Below are 21453 nucleotides of genomic sequence, written 5' to 3'. Positions count from 1 at the left end.
TTTCTGAGCTCCATCAAAAGAAGTCAAATTGGGCTTCCCTGGTGGCACAGTGGTAGTCTGCCTGCTGATGCAGGGGACACGGGTTCGTGCCCCAGTCCGGAAAGATCCCACATGCCGCGGAGCGGCTGGGCCCGTGAGCCATGGCCGCTGAGCCTGCGCATCCGGAGCCTGTGCTCCGCAACGGGAGAGGCCATAACAGTGAGAGGCCTGCGTACCGCAAAAAAAAAAAAAAAAAAAAAAAAAAAGTCAAATTGTTATGATCTGTTTGCTCCTATGGAGCACGTTCAATATCAGTATCATTTTCTTTTTCTCCAATTTCTGGATTTGTTGCTCCTTCCTATAAAAACAAAACAAAACAAACACCTCATTCCAGAAAACATCATATTCATTCATTTGGTCATTCAATCAATCAGTAAGACCACAAACATTTACTGGATCTATCAAATCATCGGCACTATCCTGGGAGAAAAGCTGGAAATATAAATAGAAGACCGATTCTGCTCTGTATTCCAGGAGAAGTAGAGCTACATGAAAACAAGTAAGAACAGCAAAGTATCATTCAAAAGCTCTACAACTGATGTGAACAGAGTACAGGAAGGGCACACAGGAAAGAGGAGTCAGCTGTATCTGGGTAGCTCAGGAAATGCTGCAAAGACAGGTCTGTGTCTTAAAAGACACACACAGTGTAGAGCAGGGATGTGAAGGGGATTCTAGAAAAGGCAGCCTGAGCAAAAGGACGAGGCGTGAAACAACATAACAAGTCACGTGGAAAACTAGAACACAGTTACCGGGAATGGTATGGAGAGACACAACTGGAGGATCAGAGCCAAACCAAAAAAAGCAAGTGTCCTCCTAGAACATGAACTTTCTCCTTCATGTGATGGGGATCCACTACATAAGTAGAGGTGTTACATCTTCACAAATATATTTTAGAAAGGTCACTCTGGCAGCAACGTAAAGATGAACATCAGGGGAGCAAAACTAGAAAAGAGCATTTCAAAATTATAAGTGAGAAAGTAATAGGAAATGAAAAATGGTAAGCAGGTAGAAAATACTGAACTTGATGAGCAACAGGATGTGGTGATTTCAGGGAGGGATGGAGTCCAGGATTTTTCCTGCTTTGGTATTTCAGTGATGTTATCTACTAGGATGGGGAAGACAGATGACAGAGTAGCTTACAAAGAGTCAGGAAAGAGGAAAGCATCAGGGACAATGTCTTCAGTTTGGGGCATAACAAATTTGAGGCACCCAGGGGACTTAGAGGAAAGATTTGGATAAATGCATTTGGATTAGTAATAGATAAACTTATTCGGGAAAAGCATATGATGTTAAGATAAATATCTGTAAAATATACTAACCTGGTATAATTAAATGATGCAAACCTATGCAGAATTCTGAACTTTTGAAAATATAAACAAGACTGGGGAAGAAAACTATGAGATTCAATTTTTCGATTATATATTGCAACATTTGTTTAAGGATATAAAATATACTCTTTCACGAATATGTGCAAATATTCATTTCCTGGATATTATAGCAATAAGCATTTTTAAGTTTAATGAAAAGATTTAATTGTAAAACACCAACTCAAGAGACTACAAGAACACTCCTTTTCAAAAATTAATCTGAAAAGACAAGTTTGAAATTGTAGAAGAGAATGTTTATGTGATTATGGAATGATAAGGCATTTTTAAGTACTACTATGATGTACAAAAGAAATATAAAACCCTATTTTGAGTGTTGCTGTAGATCAAAAAATTGTTTCTTAAAGTCATATAAGACATTCTGGAAGTCTAGGAGCAAATAATTTGAATTGGTAAACTTGAAAATGTTTTTCAAAAATTAGTCGGGGACTCAAGCTTTTTGTGTCAGGTCATCTCTTCCTAACTAGAAAAATTATTATGAAGGTATGTAACCACGGATGACTTGGTGATTTATTATTAACACTTTTATTGAAGTGCACTGGCATTTTAAGAAAACAATTAGAGATGCCTTATCATTTTGGGCATTAAAAAGATCAATCCCTTTTCTTTGCTGTTAGTAAGATTAACGATAAACAGTTTTGCATAGAACATTTCTACATGTGTGCTGTTTTAATTTTCAATGAATAGGTCCTTTTTTTTTTTTATAATAGTTTTAAGCCCAACGAAGGAGTTATCATCATAGGAGCCACAAACTTCCCAGAGGCATTAGATAAGTAAGTATTAAAATTTTTGTGATATATTCTAGAATAGTGATGAACTTTAAAAATATTGTGCTAAGTGAAGGAAACCCATCACAAAACATCACATATTATATGATTGCTTTTATATGAAATGTCTAGAATAAGCAGATCCATAGCAACAGAAAGGAATTTAGTGGTTGCCAGAGGTTAGGGAAAATGGGGAATAACTGCCAGTAGATTTGGGGTTTCTTTCAGCTGGAGAAGAGAGGGAGGGGGTAAAGATTCTCTAAAATTAGATTGTGGTGATGGTTGGGCAACTCTGAATATATTAAAAACCACTGGGTTACACTACCAAACGTAAAATAGATAGCTAGTGGGAAGCAGCGGCACAGCACAGGGAGATCAGCTCGGTGCTTTGTGACCACCTAGAGGGGTGGGATAGGGAGGGTGGCAGGGAGGGAGATGCAAGAGGGAGGGGATATGGGGACATATGTATATGTATATCTGATTCACTTTGTTATACAGCAGAAAATAACACAACATGGTAAAGCAAATTATACTCCAATAATGATGTTAAAAAAAACAACACTGGGTTTTCGACTTCAAATTCTATGATATGAAAATTGCATCTCAGTAAAGCTGCTAAAAGAATCTTCTCACAACTTAAACATCACAAAGCTTTTGGGTTGGGGGGTAGAGAGGATTTTTAGAATAAAATTTACTATAGTTTAAAAGTTTTATTGGTTTTATTACATAGAAGTTATTCATACTTTCATTTGATCTAATAGTTGGTTCTTGCCTAAGACTCTAGTTTAACATTTTGTACTTAATAGCAGTAAGATGGATGTGTAGCTCTCATAAGAGGTTGCTGTAGAATTATTTGTTCCTTGACTGGCCGACTTGCATGTCTTTGTCTCTGAAGGGTTGTATGCTATCTAGATGCACACATTTATCTATATGAACCTTTGTTCTGCCTTCTGGTTATTGAAACTGTTCTTTGAGCCACGTTTTATAAGGAACTAATCTGAATATTTATGTTCAAAATAAATATTGGTTGCCATTGTCTTTCCATCTTCTCTTTAGGATGTCAGTCCTGTTTAACTTGACCTTCAGCACAGTCAGCTTATTAATTTATATTTTCTTTTTGTATTCTCCCTTTAGCGCCTTAATACGTCCTGGTCGTTTTGACATGCAGGTTACAGTTCCCAGGCCAGATGTAAAAGGTCGAACAGAAATCTTGAAGTGGTATCTCAATAAAATAAAGTTTGATCAGTGTAAGTCTTAATTCGACGATACAGACATTATCTCCATAAAATGGTAATATATCAATCCACCCTGTTTGTGGTCCTTACTCAGGATGTCTTAAAAGACAAATTCCTTTAAATGTCTAGTTTTCTCTCCTCTTGTTTGTCCATAAAGTCCATTTCTCAATGAACGTGTGTCCAGAGATTCTGTCATTTTGAATCCCGATTCTAAAGAAAGTTTTCTTTTGAGTACTTAGATAATACTTGATGAAATCTATGTATAAATGTTTCTTTAGATGAATGTAAAATATAAAATCATATAAAAAGCACCTGTATATTATGAGCATAGTACCTCATGATATAGTCACTTTGGGGCCAAAAGAGGGGAAGCAGACTATAAAACAAAACACATGGAAATATTATGGAACTACCTGAGTAATAAAAGCAGCTATTAAAGCTGCAGTATTTTCAAAGATATCTGAATCAATTCTTAAAACCAAGTATGTTTCTGATAATAAGGGGGGCTTTTATGTCCAAAGTTATTTCAAGATGAAATTCTGAAAACAAAATGTCTATGAATGTGCTTTTTCAGTTTGTGGTTAGGCCATAATTAAAGGTTTGTAAATCGTTATCTGGCAACTCTACCTTTCTCTGTTTATCACAAAGTTATTTAAATATAAGAACTTTTGTGATTTGTCCCAATGACAATTTTAATGGTGTGTTTACTAGCAGTTTTGGCTTTTTCCCCTTAGAATTTAGTGAAGTAAGCTTTTGTAAAATTACAGTTCATGATGGCTATCTCCTTTTTTCATTTGCAATGTGAGTTCTTTATGAAGAGCTTTTTATTAGCTCTTCTGAAATTTTAATATTGTGTCCTGTCTGCATATAGCTGTTGATCCAGAAATCATAGCTCGAGGTACTGTTGGCTTTTCTGGAGCAGAGTTGGAGAATCTTGTGAACCAAGCTGCTTTAAAGGCAGCTGTTGATGGAAAAGAAGTGGTAACCATGAAGGAACTAGAGTTTTCCAAAGATAAAATCCTAATGGGTATGTTTTCTTTCTTTTTTTCCCCTATCTTATACTGTTCATTATGCTAGAGAAAAAAATCTTTTTTTTTAAATTGCCACTTGGTAATTTTTGGTTTAGTGGTAATTCACTCTTTTTTAAAAAAATTTTATTTATTTATTATTGGCTGCATTGGGTCTTCGTTGCTGCATGCGGGCTTTCTCTAGTTGCGGCAAGCGGGGGCTACTCTTTTTTTTTTTTTTTTTTTTTTTTTTTTTTTTTTTTGGGGGGTACGCAGGCCTCTCACTGCTGTGGCCTCTCCCGCCGCAGAGCACAGGCTCCGGACGCGCAGGCCCAGCGGCCACGGCTCACGGGCCCAGCCGCTCCGCGGCACGTGGGATCCTCCCGGACCGGGGCACGAACCCGCGCCCCCTGCATCGGCAGGCGGACTCCCAACCACTGCGCCACCAGGGAAGCCCGGGGGGCTACTCTTCATTGCGGTGCATGGGCTTCTCATTGTGGTGGTTTCTCTTCTTGTGGAACATGGGCTCTAGGTGCGTGGGCTTCAGTAGTTGTGGCTTATGGGCTCTAGAACTCAGGCTCAGTAGCTGTGGCACATGGGCTTAGTTGCTCCGCGGCATGTGGAGTGTTCTTGGACCAGAGCTCGAACCCGTGTCCCCTGCATTGGCAGGCGGATTCTTAACCACTGTGCCACAAGGGAAGTCTGAGAAAAAAACTCTTAATTTTGAGAGAAAGTTTATAAAAAAGAAAGGTATAGAATCATGCAAATATATACTCTAACAGAGCAACACAGTTTGGCCTGTTACAGAACAAATATATTATAACTTATGTTACACTCTTTGGGGGGCATGAGTGCCCATGTCTTTCCTCTTGTCTGATATTGCTGATAAAAGAATAGTTAATTTTACTGTTTTTCAGAATTTAATTTTTATTTTAAATCTTGAATTGCCTTCAAAACAGGTTAGTTATGATATTCCTGTTAAATTAGAAGTTTATTTTCTAGAAATAGAATACAGCTTTTCCTTTTGATATAAGGATTAAGATGATAGTTTTTACAGTTTGGTTTTCAGTTGACAAATTATGGTTTACATGGGTTGTAGAGTGGAATCTACTCATTTTTTAAACTTTCAAACTTTTAAAATATTTATTAATGATATTAAATCATATGACTCTAAGAATGACTTTGAGACAAAGGAGCTTCATTCATTTAAATATACCTTCTTAATGGAGTATTTTACTTAAGTAAATTTTTATTCTTAGGGCCTGAGCGTAGAAGTGTGGAAATTGATAACAAAAACAAAACAATCACAGCGTAGCATGAATCTGGTCACGCTATTATTGCATATTACACTAAAGATAAAATATAATTCTTAAATATATAGTTGCTCTTTTCCCCTCGAAAGAAATTATGTATCATAGTGACTGGTTCAATAGTTTTTCTAAGTTTTTTCTCATTGAGTACAAGTTTCATTTTCATATCTTTCTAATTATAGACGTTTATTCTTATTTATTTTTTAAATTTTATTTTTGGCTGCGTTGGGTCTTCTTTGCTGCACGCGGGCTTTCTCTAGTGGAAGCGAGAGGGGGCTGCTCTTCATTGCGGTGCGTGGGCTTCTCATTGCGGTGGCTTCTCTTGTTGCAGAGCACAGGCTCTAGGCGTGCGGGCCTCAGTAGTTGTGATACATGGGCTCAGTGGTTGTGGCTTGCAGGCTCTAGAGCACGGGCCCAGTAGTTGTGGCGCACAGGCTGAGTTGCTCCGCGGCATGTGGGATCTTCCCAGACCAGGGCTCGAACCGTGTCCCCTGCATTGGCAGGCAGATTCTTAACCACTGCACCACCAGGGACGTCCCTATAGACGTTTTAAACATTTTTGTGCAACGAGGGACAAACAGTTGTATTGCAGCATTAACTACTTACTATTTATAAACTGCACTTTTGCTTTCCTCATTTTATACATAGCTGGTTTGGTAATCAATCACCATGACCATCTCTATTAAATGCCGCTGAGCTTTCAGCATCATGGTATTAAGTAAGGTCATGAGAGACAAATGATAATTCAGCTTATTAATGTAAGTGTTTCAAAACTGTGTCTGTGTTTTCTTTGTTTTCCAATTGTCTAGGTGTACCTGTTGCCTGAAAATGATCGACGGAACGAAACTAGAGCTCAGCTTCTTGCTCAGATGGATGTCAGTATGGGAGGAAGAGTGGCAGAGGAACTTATATTTGGAGCTGATCATATTACAACAGGTTGGCTGTAAAGAATAGCTTTGGTTCAAATTGTGTTTGTTGGTTTAAAGATTTTTTTAACTTGAGTTTTATGTATATTTCAAAATTTTAGGTGCTTCCAGTGATTTTGATAATGCAACCCAAATAGCAAAGCAGATCGTCACCAAATTTGGAATGAGTGAAAAGGTAATGGCTAATTTTAATCCTTCCTCATGTATCAAATGTTGATGTGCCAAGTGTCTCTTTGTGAGAGAGGATTCTCATTATAAATTGATAGATTTTCCCGTCTCATTCCAAATGGATTTAACAAAGCTGACTCTAAACTAAATGTCATTTTCTGAGAAATGTAACATACTCTTTCCATTCCAGCTGCTCAAACAGTAAGAGTTATTATTTCATGAATTAACCAAATAATATAAATTCTTTAGCTTTTTTTACTCATATGACATCGAAGACCTTCTTGTTGAGCTTGCTTACTTTGCCCTTTCCACATACTTCACGTTCCTACATTATCACTGTGGCTCCATAAAGCAATTCCAGTACTCTGTGAATTGTGGATTTCTGGACTAGAATAGCTGCTAAGGTTTTCTAAGAAGGTACTCAGAACGATACTTAGGATTTAAAATTTTCCCTCTTGCTCACACTTTTTAGTATTCTACTTTCAGAAGAATAATGAAGTTTTTTTGCCCTCAAGGGCATTTTTATATTGTATTTTTTCTTTGCCCCCATGATATGTATTTTCTTATGTATAGGATAGTACTTCCTCTGTTACATACATTAGTGTTGGAGGTTTTTCTGTTGGATTTCTTTCTTTTCATTGATTTTAGCTTGGAGTTATGACCTACAGTGATACAGGGAAACTGAGTCCAGAAGCTCAATCTGCTATTGAACAGGAAACCAGAATCCTTCTGAGGGTAATGATCTTTTTTTAAATGTTTATTTATCTATTTAGTCAAAATGTGCCTAAATATTTGGGTGCTTGCAAAAAAACTAAAGTTCCTCTGTTTTATAAAGTTAATAGGTGCACCGTTGCTGCCGTGATTAACTATGTCATAGACTGGATCTTTGACATAGACTGGAACGCCTGATCATAGACTGGATCTTTATTTTATTCTGGCCATAGGCTAAGAACAATTTATATACATACATATATATATATATATATATATATATATATATTTATTTATATATATATACACATATATGTATATATATATTTTTTAAAATAAATTTATTTTATTTTTGGCTGCATTGGGTCTTTGTTGCTGCATGTGGGCTTTCTCTAGTTGCAGCGAGCAGGGGCTGCTTTTCATTGCGGTGGCTTCTCTTGTTGCTGAGCATGGGCTCTAGGGCACGGGCTTCAGTGGCTGTGGTGAGGGGCTTCAGTGGTTGTGGCGTGTGGGCTTAGTTGCTTCGCGGCATGTGGGATCTTCCCGGACCAGGGATTGAACCCGTGTCCCCTGCATTGGCAGGCGGATTCTTAACCACTGTGCCACTAGGGAAACCCAGAACAATTTACATTGTGATTTAAATATTCAGTTCTTCTTTAGCTGATATATTTCTAATATTTTATGTATTTTCTTTAATTTGATTATTTTACTTGGACATGGTTATGTTCAAAATGTCTAGTAATTGTATTGTGTTTATATGACCTGTGCTTCTTGGTTTTAGTAAATTCATTTTTACATTTTCCACCCAAGTTTATAAGGACAAAAATATAATTCGCTAGTAAAATATTGGCATAAACATTGTACAGGCAAATATGACACTGCCAAAAATGAACTGTTATTACTGCTGTTATTCATAAGCTGATAAACTTAATTCAGACTCACCTTTGGAAAGAGAGTTGAAGGATTTAAATGAAAAGTTCAAGGTGGGTTGCAAAAAAAAAAAATCAAATGTATGGAAGTCAGGGATCACCTCTAATGATATTGTATTACAGTATTGAGAGGTGAGTGTGTTACCAAGTAAAAGAATGGAAATTATATCTTTTCTGGCCATTCTAGATTGAGTAAATTGGTGAAATCTCAAGAGGCAAAAGGAGCAAACTCCCTTTCCTTTTAGCACGTATACTGAAAAGAGAAATAGATTTCTGTGTTCACAGACCTTATTTAGAAAGCAGATAAGTACAGTGTATAATTTTATTTCTTAAGTAGCTTTTTGTTTAAGTAGTCCTCAGTTATCTCTATGATAGACTTTGAGGTTAAAAATGTAACATTTGAAAGTATGAAAGAGTTATCTTTAGGGAACCAAGCTTTTAAATGCGTTTATCTTTCATAACTAGAAGTCAATAGATTTTATAGTTTTTTTAGGGTGCATAAAGGCTTTTTATCTCATTGAGGGTTTGTGCTTCTCCTAAGGTTTCTGCCTCTTACATATCTGCTTTGTATTTCAGGATTCGTATGAGCGAGCAAAACATATCTTGAAGACTCATGCAAAAGAGCACAAGAATCTAGCAGAAGCTTTATTGACCTATGAGCCTTTGGATGCCAAAGAGGTTCAGATTGTTCTTGAGGGGAAGAAATTGGATGTGAGATGATAGCTCTTGATGCATTGTTGGTTTTATTGCAAGACCATAAGTAGCACTGCAGTAGTCGTATTTTGCAACACTTTTCTCCCATTCTTGGTATCACTCAAGGGTGTGAAACACTTTGTCAGTCTTTTGTCACATTTATCTAATTTTGATTATTCTCATGATGGACACCTACTGCAAACAGCAATTTACCAAAGAAAATAAAGAACTATCAGGATTGAAAACAGCTTGTTTGAGAAATGTCAATCAGTTATTAAGTTGAAAATAAGTAATGATTTTATGGTTGGTTACAGTGCTAGATGTGAATAGAAATTGTGCCTTTAGCTCTTGGGAAGTATTTTTACTTAGGAAAATACAATTCTTGAAGGACTGTCTTTATTTCTAGATAGTACCACTTATCTTTGATAAAGAAATGATGCTATTTGGCTATTGGTAAATCATATTTCTACATACATCAGTGGAAACTTCATTAAGATGCACTTAATTATGATCTAGATTGACCATATATAAAGTGTTTTTTTAAAAATCTAAGAGTAGAGAATTGTGAACCTACAGATACAATCGGAATTTAAATGATTATTATAAGCTTTTTAAAATGCAGCTTGCATTTTCATGGTCTTTTTTATTTTAACATTACTATCACTCTGAAAATGAAGTTTATTTCAGAGCAGCAGCATTTTGTTAAATAAACAAGTAACACACCTCAAATTATGAATAACTATGTAATTATGCTTTGCGTTAAAACCAAAATAAAACCAAAAACCCAGTCCCATTCAGAGTGAACTTTTGAATTATGCTGTGTTAGAAATGGAAAGTTGTGTTTATTTTTCAGTCAGATTTTGTGAATATGAATGTGTTGTTACAGAATTTACAGATGACTTTACCTAACTCAGTAGAAAAATTATTTTAGAGCACATTGTAGTGGTTTTACAACCATACTATATTCTTGAAGTGATTTTATTAAAATTACCTACAGTTTTCTAGTACCTTTTAAGCTGTATATGGTCTTCGTTGAGGTTGGTAGAGGGAGCTTGCTACATGATATTCTTGCCCTTTATTTGGGTAATTTAAAATTTTGATGTACTTTCAAACTTAGAGAAACATTACCAGAATAATACAAGGAATTCTCATATACCCTTGATTCTGATATACCAGTTATTTTCATTTGCCCGTTTTTTATTGCCCCTGCTTCCTTTCTCCCTTCCTCCTCTCTTCCCTCCCTCCCTCCTTCCCTCCCCTTCTCTCTGTGTTTATATATATATATATATATGAGTATACATGTCTTTGCGTGGACACGTTTTCATTTGTCTTGGTAGACTTCTAGAAATTGCTGTGTGATGTGGTGAGTTTCTGTTTAACTTGTTAAGAACCTGATGAACTGTTTTGAAAGTAACTATATAATTTAATGTTCCAACTACCAGTGTATGAAGGTTCCCGTTTCTCCATATCTTGTACAGTGTTTCTTATAGTCTTGTCCTTTTGACAAAGCCAACCTAGTGGGTATGAAGTAGAATCTCATTGTGGATTTAATTTACATTTCCCTAGGACTAGTGATTTTGAACATCCTCTGCTAGGCTTTTGGTCATTTGTATATCGTCTTTGGAGAAATGTCTGTTGAAATCCTCCCTCCCCTCTTTGGGTTGTTGTCTTCTGTGTTGTAAGAGATCATATATTCTAAAGACAAGTCCTTTATCATATGGATCTTGTTTTTTTTGTTTTTTTGTGTTTTTTTTGGCGGTACGCGGGCCTCTCGCTGTTGTGGCCTCTCCCATTGCGGAGCACAGGCTCTGGACGTGCAGGCTCAGTGACCATGGCTCACGGGCCCAGCTGGCCGCGGCATGTGGGATCTTCCCAGACCGGGGCACGAACCCATGTCCCCTGCATCGGCAGGCGGACTCTCAACCACTGCACCACCAGGGAAGCCCAATCTTGTTTTTTTTTTTAATCCAGTGTGAAAATCTCTGTTGTTTGAGTAGGGTGTTTAGTTCATTCATATTTAATATTTATGTAGTGGCTTTTACATCTGCCATTTGCTATTTGTTTTCTGTTTTTCTCGTATCTAAAGAGATCCCTGTGTTCCTCTTCTTCTTTTTTGGCTGCACAGCATGGCTTGTGGGATCTTAGTTCCCCAACAGGAATTGAACCCGGGCCCTTGGCAGTGAGAGCACGGAGTTCTAACCACTGGACTAACAGGAAATTCCCTGTTCCTCCTATTGTGAGTTATGTCTTAGCAGTTGCTCTAGGGATGACAGTACGCATTTATCACTCTTGATCACAGGCTCCTTCAAAATAATACAAGTTTAATTCTGTCAAAATGTAGTAAATTTGTTGCTTTCTTACCTACTTCTTGGCCCTAAATAGCAGAAAGAAGAGGAGAGGTGACCTAGAGAACCTCAGTCTCTCCACTGGGAATTGGAGTAGCCTCTAATTTTAGCCACAGAAGGTTTTCCTCAACTGTATATGTTGGGATTTTGCAAAAATCCTGTTCTGATGAACCTCCAGATGAGATTGGTGGGAGGAGTGAGTGGTGTGGCTCTTACTCCTTAGCTGCCCAGAATGATTGTCATCTCTGAAGTGGTTATAGGGAAGTCGTGTCCATATCCCCCTCCCCGACCCCCCACCATCCCATACCTCCTCCTTTTAGTTTAGTGTATATTAGCAGGTTGGGCTAGAGGAATCAGCTGCTATGCGGTTGATTTTTTTTTAACCCTTTCCCTTATTTGCCTTTTACTCCTCCCCTTAATCTAAAAGCTCTGTTTAATGCAACTGGAAATCTTTATCCTCCTCCCTCCCCCTTCCTTTATATATTGAGGCTTTGGGGTAGGAGAAAAGTGCACAACCCACCACCCCCCTTCCCCTCTGCATTAAAATTCCTTATTTACCCCTTTTCCCCTTCACATTTCGTCCCACTCCTTTTCTGGCAAAAAGGAGCCTTTTCCTCTCTGTGACCCTAAGAGCATACTGCACAAGGGAAATCGCCCCCATCCAGATGTGGCTCCACTCTTCATTTCTCTTGTCTTCTGCTGCTCTTTTCCTGGTGCTCTTTTTGTCGGTGGGGTGTGGGTAATAGAACAGCCATGGGCTTTTGGGGACTTAAAGTTAAAGCTGTTTGTTTTTTCCTTTTCATTTATAAAAACACTAAACGTTCAATTTCAGAGAACCAAAAATCCCACCTTCCCACAGAACACTACTAAGGGGCATGTCTTCTGCTCCATACCTTTTCTGGTTTTCTTTCTCTCTTGTTAATGCTTTTAAAAACAAATGAGTTTTTTTAATATAAATAAAGTTTTTAAAGTGTGAAAAAAAACAAACACAAAAGAATTAAGAAAATGGTCATAGGAACATACATATTGATAATTACCTTAAACGTGAATGGATTAAATGCTCCAACCAAAAGACACAGGCTTGCTGAATGGATACAAACACAAGACCCATATATATGCTGTCTACAAGAGCCCCACTTCAGACCTACGGACACATACAGACTGAAAGTGAGGGGATGGAAAAAGATATTCCATGCAAATGGAAATCAAAAGAAAGCTGGAGTAGCAATACGCATATCAGATAAAATAGACTTTAAAATAAAGAATGTTACAAAAGACAAGGAAGGACACTATATAATGATCAAGGGATCAATCCAAGAAGAATATATAACAATTATAAATATATATGCATCCAACATAGGACCACCTCAATATATAAGGCAACGGCTAACAGCTGTAAAAGAGGAAATCAACAGTAACACAATAATAGTGGGGGACTTTAACACCTCACTTGCACCAATGGACAGATCATCCAAAATGTAAATAAATAAGGAAACAGAAGCTTTAAATGACACAATAGGCCAGATAGATTTAATTGATATTTATAGGACATTCCATCCAAAAACAGCAGATTACACTTTCTTCTCAAGTGCGCACAGAACATTCTCCAGGATAAATCACATCTTGGGTCACAAACCAAGCCTCAGTAAATTTAAGAAAATTGAAATCATATCAAGCATCTTTTCTGACCACAACACTATGAGATTAGAAATGAATTACAGTGGAAAAACAAAAAATACACAAACACATGGAGGCTAAACAGTAAATTGCTAAATAACCAAGAGATCACTGAAGAAATCCAAGAGGAAATCAAAAAATACCTAGAGACAAATGACAATGAAAACACAACAATCCAAAACCTATGGGATGCAGCAAAAGCAGTCTTAAGAGGGAAGTTTATAGCTATACAAGCCTACCTCAAGAAACAAGAAAAATCTCAAATAAATAATCTAGCTTTATACCTAAAGGAACTAGAGAAAGAAGAACAAACAAAACCCAAAGTTAGCAGAAGGAAAGAAAACATACAGATCAGAGCAGAAATAAATGAAATAGACACAAAGAAAACAATAGCAAAGATCAATAAAACTAAAAGCTGGTTCTTTGAGAAGATAAACAAAATTGATAAACCATTAGCCAGACTCATCAAGAAAAAGAGGGAGAGGACTCAAATCAATAAAATTAGAAATGAAAAAGGAGAAGTTACAACAGACACCGCAGAAAGACAAAGCATCTTAAGAGACTACTACAAGCAACTCTATGCCAATAAAATGGACAACCTGGAAGAAATGGACAAATTCTTAGAAAGGTATAACCTTCCAAGACTGAACCAGGAGAAACAGAAAATATGAACAGACCAATCACAAGTAATGAAATTGAAGCTGTGATGAAAAATCTTCCAACAAACAAAAGTCCAGGAGCAGATGGCTTCACAGGTGAATTTTATCAAACATTTAGAGGAGAGCTAACACCCATCCTTCTCAAACTCTTCCAAAAAATTGCAGAGGAAGGAGCACTCCCAAACTCATTTTACGAGGCCACCATCACCCTGATACCAAAACCAGACAAAGATACGGCAAAAAAAGAAAATTACAGACCAATATCACTGATGAATATAGATGCAAAAATCCTCAACAAAATACTAGCAAACAGAATCCAACAATGCATTAAAAGGATCATACACCATGATCAACTGGGATTTATCCCAGGGATGCAAGGATTCTTCAATATACACAAATCAATCAATGTGATACACCATATTAACAAATTGAAGAATAAAAACCATATGATCATCTCAATAGATGCAGAAAAAGCTTTCAACAAAATTCAACACCAATTTATGATAAAAACTCTCCAGAAAGTGGGCATAGAGGGAACGTACCTCAACATAATAAAGGTCATATATTACAAACCCACAGCAAACATCATTCTCAATGGTGAAAAACTGAAAGCATTTCCTCTAAGATCAGGAACAAGACAAGGATGTCCACTCTCACCACTATTATTCAACATAGTTTTGGAAGTCCTAGCCTCAGCAATCAGAGAAGAAAAAGAAATAAAAGGAATATAAATTGCAAAAGAAGAAGTAAAACTGTCACTGTTTGCAGATGACATGATACCATACATAGAGAATCCTAAAGATGCCACCAGAAAACTACTAGAGCTAATCAAAGAATTTGGTAAAGGTGCAGGATACAAAATTAATGCACCGAAATCTCTTGCATTCCTATACACTAATGATGAAAAATATGAAAGAGAAATTAAGGAAACACTCTCATTTACCATTGCAACAAAAAGAATAAAATACCTAGGAATAAACCCTCCTAGGGAGGCAAAAGATCTGTATGCAGAAAAGTATAAGACACTGATGAAAGAAATTAAAGATGGTACCAACAGATGGAGAGATAAACCATGTTCTTGGATTGGAAGAATCAATATTGTGAAAATGACTATACTACCCAAAGCAATCTACAGATTCAATGCAATCCCTATCAAATTACCAATGGCATTTTTTACAGAACTAGAACAAAAAATCGTAAAATTTGTATGGAGACAAAAAAGACCCCGAATACCTAATGCAGTCTTGAGGGAAAAAAAAACGCAGATGGAGGAATTAGACTCCCTGACGTCAGGCTATATTACAAAGCTACAGTAATCAAGACAATATGGTACTGGCAGAAAAACAGAAACATAGATCAATGGAACAAGATAGAAAGCCCAGAGGTAAACCCACACACCTATGGTCAACTAATCTATGACAAAGGAGGCAAGGACATACAATGGAGAAAGACAGTCTCTTCAATAAGTGGTGCTGGGAAAACTGGACAGATACATGGAAAGAATGATATTAGAACACTCCCTAACACCATACACAAAAATAAACTCAAAATAGATTAGAGACCTAAATGTAAGACTGGACACTATAAATCTCTTAGAGGAAAACATAGGAAGAACACTCTTTGACATTAATCACAGCAAGATCTTTTTTAATCCACCTCCTAGAGTAATGTAAATAAAAACAAAAATAAACAAATGGGACCTAGTGAAACTTCAAAGCTTTTGCACAGGAAAGGAAACCATAAACAAGATAAAAAGACAACCCTCAGAATGGGAGAAAATATTTGCAAACAAATCAACGGACAAAGGATTAATCTCCAAAACATATAAACAGCTCATGCAGCTCAATATTAAAAAAACAAACAACCCAATCCAAAAATGGGCAGAAGACCTAGATAGACAGTTCTCCAAAGAAGACATACAGATGGCCAAGAAGCACATGAAAAGCTGTTCAACATCGCTAATTATTAGAGAAATACAAATCAAAACTAGAATGAGGTATCACCTCACACCAGTTAGAATGGGCTTCATCAGAAAATGTACAAACAACAAAGGCTGGACAGGGTATGGAGAAAAGAGAACCCTCTTGCACTGTTGGTGGGAATGTAACTGATACAGCCACTATGCAGAACAGTATGGAGGTTCCTTAAAAAACTAAAAATAGAATTACCATATGATCCAGCAATCCCACTACTGGGCATATACCCTGAGAAAACCATAATTCAAAAAGACACATGCACCCCAATGTTCACTGCAGCACTATTTACCGTAGGCAGGTCATGGACGCAACCTAAATGCCCATCGACAGACGAATGGATAAAGAAGATGGGGTACATATATACAATGGAATATTACTCAGCCATAAAAAAGGAATGAAATTGGGTCATTTGTTGAGACGTGGATGGATCCAGAGACTGTCATACAGAGTGAAGTAAGTCAGAAAGAGAAAAACAAATATCGTATATTAACGCATATATGTGGAACCTAGAAAAATGGTACAGATGAACTGGTTTGCAGGGCAGAAATTGAGGCACAGTTGTAGAAAACAAACGTATGGACACCAAGGAGGGAAAACCGCAGGGCGTTGGGGATGGTGGTGGGATGAATTGGGAGATTGGGAATGACATGTATACACTGATGTGTATAAAATTGATGACTAATAAGAACCTGCTGTATACATTAAAAAAAAGACAAATCAAAGAAGAAAGCAAGAAATGTAAAAGTGAAAGTTTAAAGCCTGTTTCATCACAAGCGTCCCTTTATCATTTCACATCCATGAGCTCTGTAAATGGTTTAAAACAGTGGTTCTCAAGTGTCACCTGAGCATCCCTGGAGTCCCAAGACTCAACCGTTCAAGGGGTCCAAGAGGTCAAAACTATTTTCACAATAACAGTAAACGTTATTTCCATTCTCATTCTGTTTTAAGTGTACAGAGCAGTTTTCCAGAGACAAGATATGTGATAACGTCATACTTCTAATGGCTAATAGAATGTATGAGTGTGTGTTTGTATTTTAAATTTTTCAGTTTTATTTTCCAATACAGTAAACATCAGTAGATACAACCTACTTAAACAAAAGTTCCTTGGAATTCTCAATAATTTTTAAAAGTATAAAAGGATCCTATATATCTGCATCATAAAAAATAACAAACAAATAAATAAAAGGATCTTAAAGCCCAAAACGTTCAGAATTACTGTTTTACAAGATTGTGTCTATCAAATCGTCATTAAGGTATGATTACTTTCCCCCACTTTTAATAATCAAAGACCACACACACGCACACACACACACACACACACACACAGAGTCTGCTAATCAAAACATCTGGTTGGTTTAAGCTCATCCGTGTAACACCACTAAAATGAAATAATTAAATTTGAAATACAATTGACATGTTAGCAAGTGAAGCTTTACTCTAGGTTAAGGTCAGAATTCAAATAAGCATTTTATAAAACTGGAAAAATCTTAGAATCTAATAATTAACCTCTGAGAATCCCTAAGAAGTACAGAGATTCCTAACTGAGAACTTTAGGGTATTGAAACGTACATAGAAACATCTGAGTTAAAGCTTACATTTTAAAAATATCTTTTTCTTATGCTTGTAAATATCTTTTTTTCAAAACATGGATACCAACAATAACATGTGCCTTATTTATGTCAAATCCTTCAATTAAACTTGCAAAAACAAAAGAAAAAAGAATTAGGAATATGAAGGCTGTGAGCGTTTCAAATATTTTAGTGTACCTCTTTCCAGAGTGAAATTTGCACTGCAAAATTTACCTGATCTGGCTGTTTGTAAATCCTTCATTCCTACTGCTTTATTAGGAACAGAATCTTTCACTCCAACTGCAGGCTGAATGGGTTTTGAAACAAGTTGATTAATAAATAATGTACATTTGATACAATCTGTAGTTAATAATTCAAGACAAAAATATAAGTTTTTACCTTCAAGTGAGGATATTTTTCAGGAGAATCTAAAAGGCAAAAGGGACATAGAATCAATTACACGTAACTATGAAAGCCAACTATATATTCATGCAGTTAGTACTGAGCAGAACCCTCATGCTTGGCCTTGGCAGTGAATACTTTAGGTTTTGGTGTTTTGTTTCTTGGGGGAAGTTAGGACTGCAACAAGACAGACATATGAATCCACTATAGATACTGAAGAAAAAATAGGAGTACAGGTTTAACAAAACATGCAGTTAAGATTTCAAAAGGAAGATTATGTTCCAAAAGCCTTTATAAAATAGAAAAATGCACATGTACCAATGTGAACATGCTGATTGATGAGGAGAAAAGTGATCTTTAATCAGAGCAACAAATCATGACCCCGAGAAGGTAAATGTGAAAGCTGATGGTAAAATGCAACAGCACATCTTGAATGCAATACAGCAGCATCATTTACACCGTTATACTACAGGTATTTATCATGTTCTTCAGTTTGTCCTGTAATTTAGGAAGTGCACAGTTGGGATGACAGTTCAGTTGAATGTATAATTCATTTCTCATCAGAGAAAGGGTTATGAACTGATCAGCTTGGATATACACTTGTAGAATAATAGTTCATAAAAATATTCATGTTTTTCCATACCCATGTGGGCTACTGGTATGCCTACATTTCTTGGATCCTCTAGTTTAGTCATCTTAAAGTTTCTCGATCCACTCATGCAAGAAGGTATATAAGGCACATCTAAGAAATAACGTATTATAAGTTTTCAACATCGAAGTACGATTATCAAAAGGGAAAAAGTAAATTTTACTGCCACAGAATTATTAGATATTAAAAATCTTTCATATTTCAAAATCAGTGTAGTATTTACTGAAAATAACAATTCTAGCATTTAGGGAATGAACCCTATTAATTTCTTTTGTTTCCAAAATTAGTTTGGTTCAGTATATCATGCTAATGTTTAAAAGGATTTTTGTGAAACAATTATCATCAAAAAATTAGCTATCTTAGGGACTCCCCTGGCGGTCCAGTGGTGAAGACCCCATGCTTCTACTGCAGGAGGCACGGGTTCAATCCCTGGTCGGGGAAATTAAGATCCCACATGCCAAGCCAAGCAGCCAAAAAAAAAAAACCACAAACCTATCTTAAAAAAACAAAAAACAGCCAATGCTTCCATATTCAAATTAATCTCATTTGAATAACACATACCAACACAACATATATCTTTGATGCCTGATAGTTAGAAGGAGGAGCTGGGGTTTACCTCAATTCTAGCACCCACTCCTGCTTCCAGTATTCTCTGGAGCAGCAATGACCTAACCTTGTTTCAGTGTAAATACACTGAAGTCATCTAACGAGAGTTCTCTCAAGTTTCCTCATCACCTCCACAATCACCTCCCTAACACCCTTCTTTCCCCCCTCTTTCCTTTCACTATATTCTTTCCTCTTCAAAGGTAGTCTCTGGATCTGTGGTCTTAATTCTCTCCCTTTGACATTCTTTTTATGGATCATCCCCACCACTTCTTTTTTCCTCTTTGCTTAGCAGTGGCACCTTACATCTATAAGTTCTACTTCAACGCTTTGCTACCCTCTGGCTATAAACACACTCAGAAAGAAAAACAAAATAATACTCTTCCTTGATCCTGTTCTGTCTTGAACTATCCAGTGGCTCCTCTTCCAGATTTCTCTCAATGCAAGCCTACACCCTTGCTACTCTGAGAGCTTGTCAGAAATGCACAATCCCAGACCTGCTGCTCAGCATGTGCACTTTTCACAAGGTCCCCAGGGGACTAATTAAAATTTGAGAAACTCTGGCCTATCAGTCTGCTTCTACATTCCCACAGTAAGAGTGGGAAAGCTTTGCTGTTCGTCTCTGACAAGTTTCGGTGCTGGAAGCTCACTTCAAATTTGTCTCACGTTTCAAATACTCTTCTCTTCCCTTTTCTAAAGACCTATTTTACTTTGCCCCCGTCCTCCACAGACCCCTGCTTCCTTTTCCTTCATTTACTCCCTGTAACCTCTGCCTCTCTCATTCTTTAGTCCTTCTTTCCTCTTCCTCATTTCCCGACTTTCCTTAGGTTGTAGAGTACCTTGAAACGGAACTAATAATTTAGCTCCTTAAAGGGGACTCTCAATTTAATCTGTGGCTGACACCAGATAAGATACACAGCTTCCCTCCTTTTCTCATCTTTTTCCTCACTATGCATTTGACAGGTGATTTTCCTTTTTTTTTTTTGCATCAACAGTGTTATGTTTTTTTAATAGTTTTCAGAATATAAGCTGCGTAGCTTTTTAGAATAAAAAATGATATAACTTCAGGTACATGCTTTAGGACACTTGGTTAAACAACAAGCAAACTGTGTCTTTGAGGACCACCTCAAAAGGGTGGCACACTTCACAGTGTAACTTGGTAACAGACATGGAGATAGATGATTATATCATGGCATGTTGTCTACAAAAGAACATCTGGACACTCAGAGCTTAAATAGAACACACCACACAGTTAGGTATTCAAGCACTGCTTTTTGGCCAAATAAAAACTGCCTAAAAACTGCTGATGGATTTTTGACAAGAAAAAAAGATGTAGCTGCTTAGTTCTTCTGATACAGCACTTCTTTTCCAGAATGAGACAGGCTCAGTTCAACTTGAAATCAGTGTGAGGAATGATACTTCCTCTTAACCGACAGGTGATTTTCTTTGGCTATTAGAATATATCAGAATTCCCATTTTAAATCAACATGCTGTCAAATGACTTTTTCATAAAAATATAGTTCTTACCTTCTACTTGTCCATTTAATATATTTTTTCCTCTTTGACCTGCAGCTCCAGATAAATGATCAACATACTTCTCTGGAAGTCTCTCAGAGATACTCTGTTAAAATTGATATTAATAATGAGTTGCATAAAGCTTTCCTAATCCCCTTCTAATAGCTGGAAATACCCTACTTTTTAAAAATTTCCTACTTTACAAGCAATTAGATTTAAAAATAAGAGAAGCATGCATTGAAAACCCAAACACTGAAATAGAAAACTTCATATACACTCTCTAGATCAAGTCTATCTTTTATCCTCATTTGGCTACTGACTCTGTAAACTGAGCATGGAAAGCCAGAGGAATTATTTTCACAGACAAAAAATGTGCCTGACTTACAGGCACATTTCAGCAAAGAATTAACTTCAAAACACCTAACTCTACTTTACATTCATTGTCAAAAGAAGAGAGTATTTTTAAAAAATATGTGTTTAAATAAATGCTTTAATAAGTACCCTTGCTATAAATTTAAAATATTTCTAAAGACAGAAATTTTTAGTATTAAAATAATATACTTGGCATGAAAAGAAACCATGAAGTATTTCATGTTGAGCATAAACAGAACACTGTAGAAGATGCTTCATTTAGGTAAACAAGGGCTTATAAGAATCTGTAATTTGATAAAATTTTTATTGATAGGAAAAATAGTTGAATAAAATAGCGAAGTAGTAATAAAAACTGTTATGTTTAAATAATAGGAGAAAATTTAAATATAGTTATGCAACTCTTCAAAAAAGTACAGCAAGCTTTAATAAGGGAAGAATAAGAACATTTATTTATTAAGCATCTAAATGTGCCAAGCTTTTCTTATGCACATTTTATTTTCTACATACAACAACAATG

At 36.5% G+C, this 21453-nt stretch overlaps 1 protein-coding gene, 1 long non-coding RNA gene and 1 pseudogene across 5 annotated transcripts in view; 1 reads left to right on the top strand and 2 right to left on the bottom strand.

The window, feature by feature from the left end:
- Positions 1-21453, bottom strand: part of LOC309801982 — a 128347-nt gene that overhangs the window by 79601 nt on the left and 27293 nt on the right. The window lies entirely within an intron of this gene.
- The window catches only part of LOC309802253 (ankyrin repeat domain-containing protein 26-like), a 91486-nt pseudogene that overhangs the window by 66169 nt on the left and 3864 nt on the right, over positions 1-21453 (bottom strand). The window contains exons 5-8 of the transcript in view: positions 20577-20670; positions 18441-18539; positions 17795-17823; positions 17630-17702 (exon numbers count right to left, since the gene is read on the bottom strand). The product of the transcript in view is annotated as an ankyrin repeat domain-containing protein 26-like (transcript). The remainder of the gene's footprint in view (positions 1-17629; positions 17703-17794; positions 17824-18440; positions 18540-20576; positions 20671-21453) is intronic.
- LOC309801842 (ATP-dependent zinc metalloprotease YME1L1-like) lies at positions 1734-9332 on the top strand. Its single transcript, XM_082616878.1, has 7 exons — positions 1734-2197; positions 3326-3438; positions 4298-4453; positions 5693-6679; positions 6771-6844; positions 7486-7572; positions 9054-9332. The coding sequence occupies exons 4-7, from the start codon at positions 6613-6615 to the stop codon at positions 9195-9197; spliced, it is 372 nt and encodes a 123-aa protein (XP_082473004.1). The 5' UTR covers positions 1734-2197; positions 3326-3438; positions 4298-4453; positions 5693-6612; the 3' UTR covers positions 9198-9332.

The sequence above is a fragment of the Mesoplodon mirus genome, assembly GCF_964341445.2.
Source record: "Mesoplodon mirus genome assembly, chromosome: 4".
NCBI classification, from domain to species: domain Eukaryota; kingdom Metazoa; phylum Chordata; class Mammalia; order Artiodactyla; family Ziphiidae; genus Mesoplodon; species Mesoplodon mirus.
This window is presented reverse-complemented; position numbering and strand designations above follow the sequence as displayed.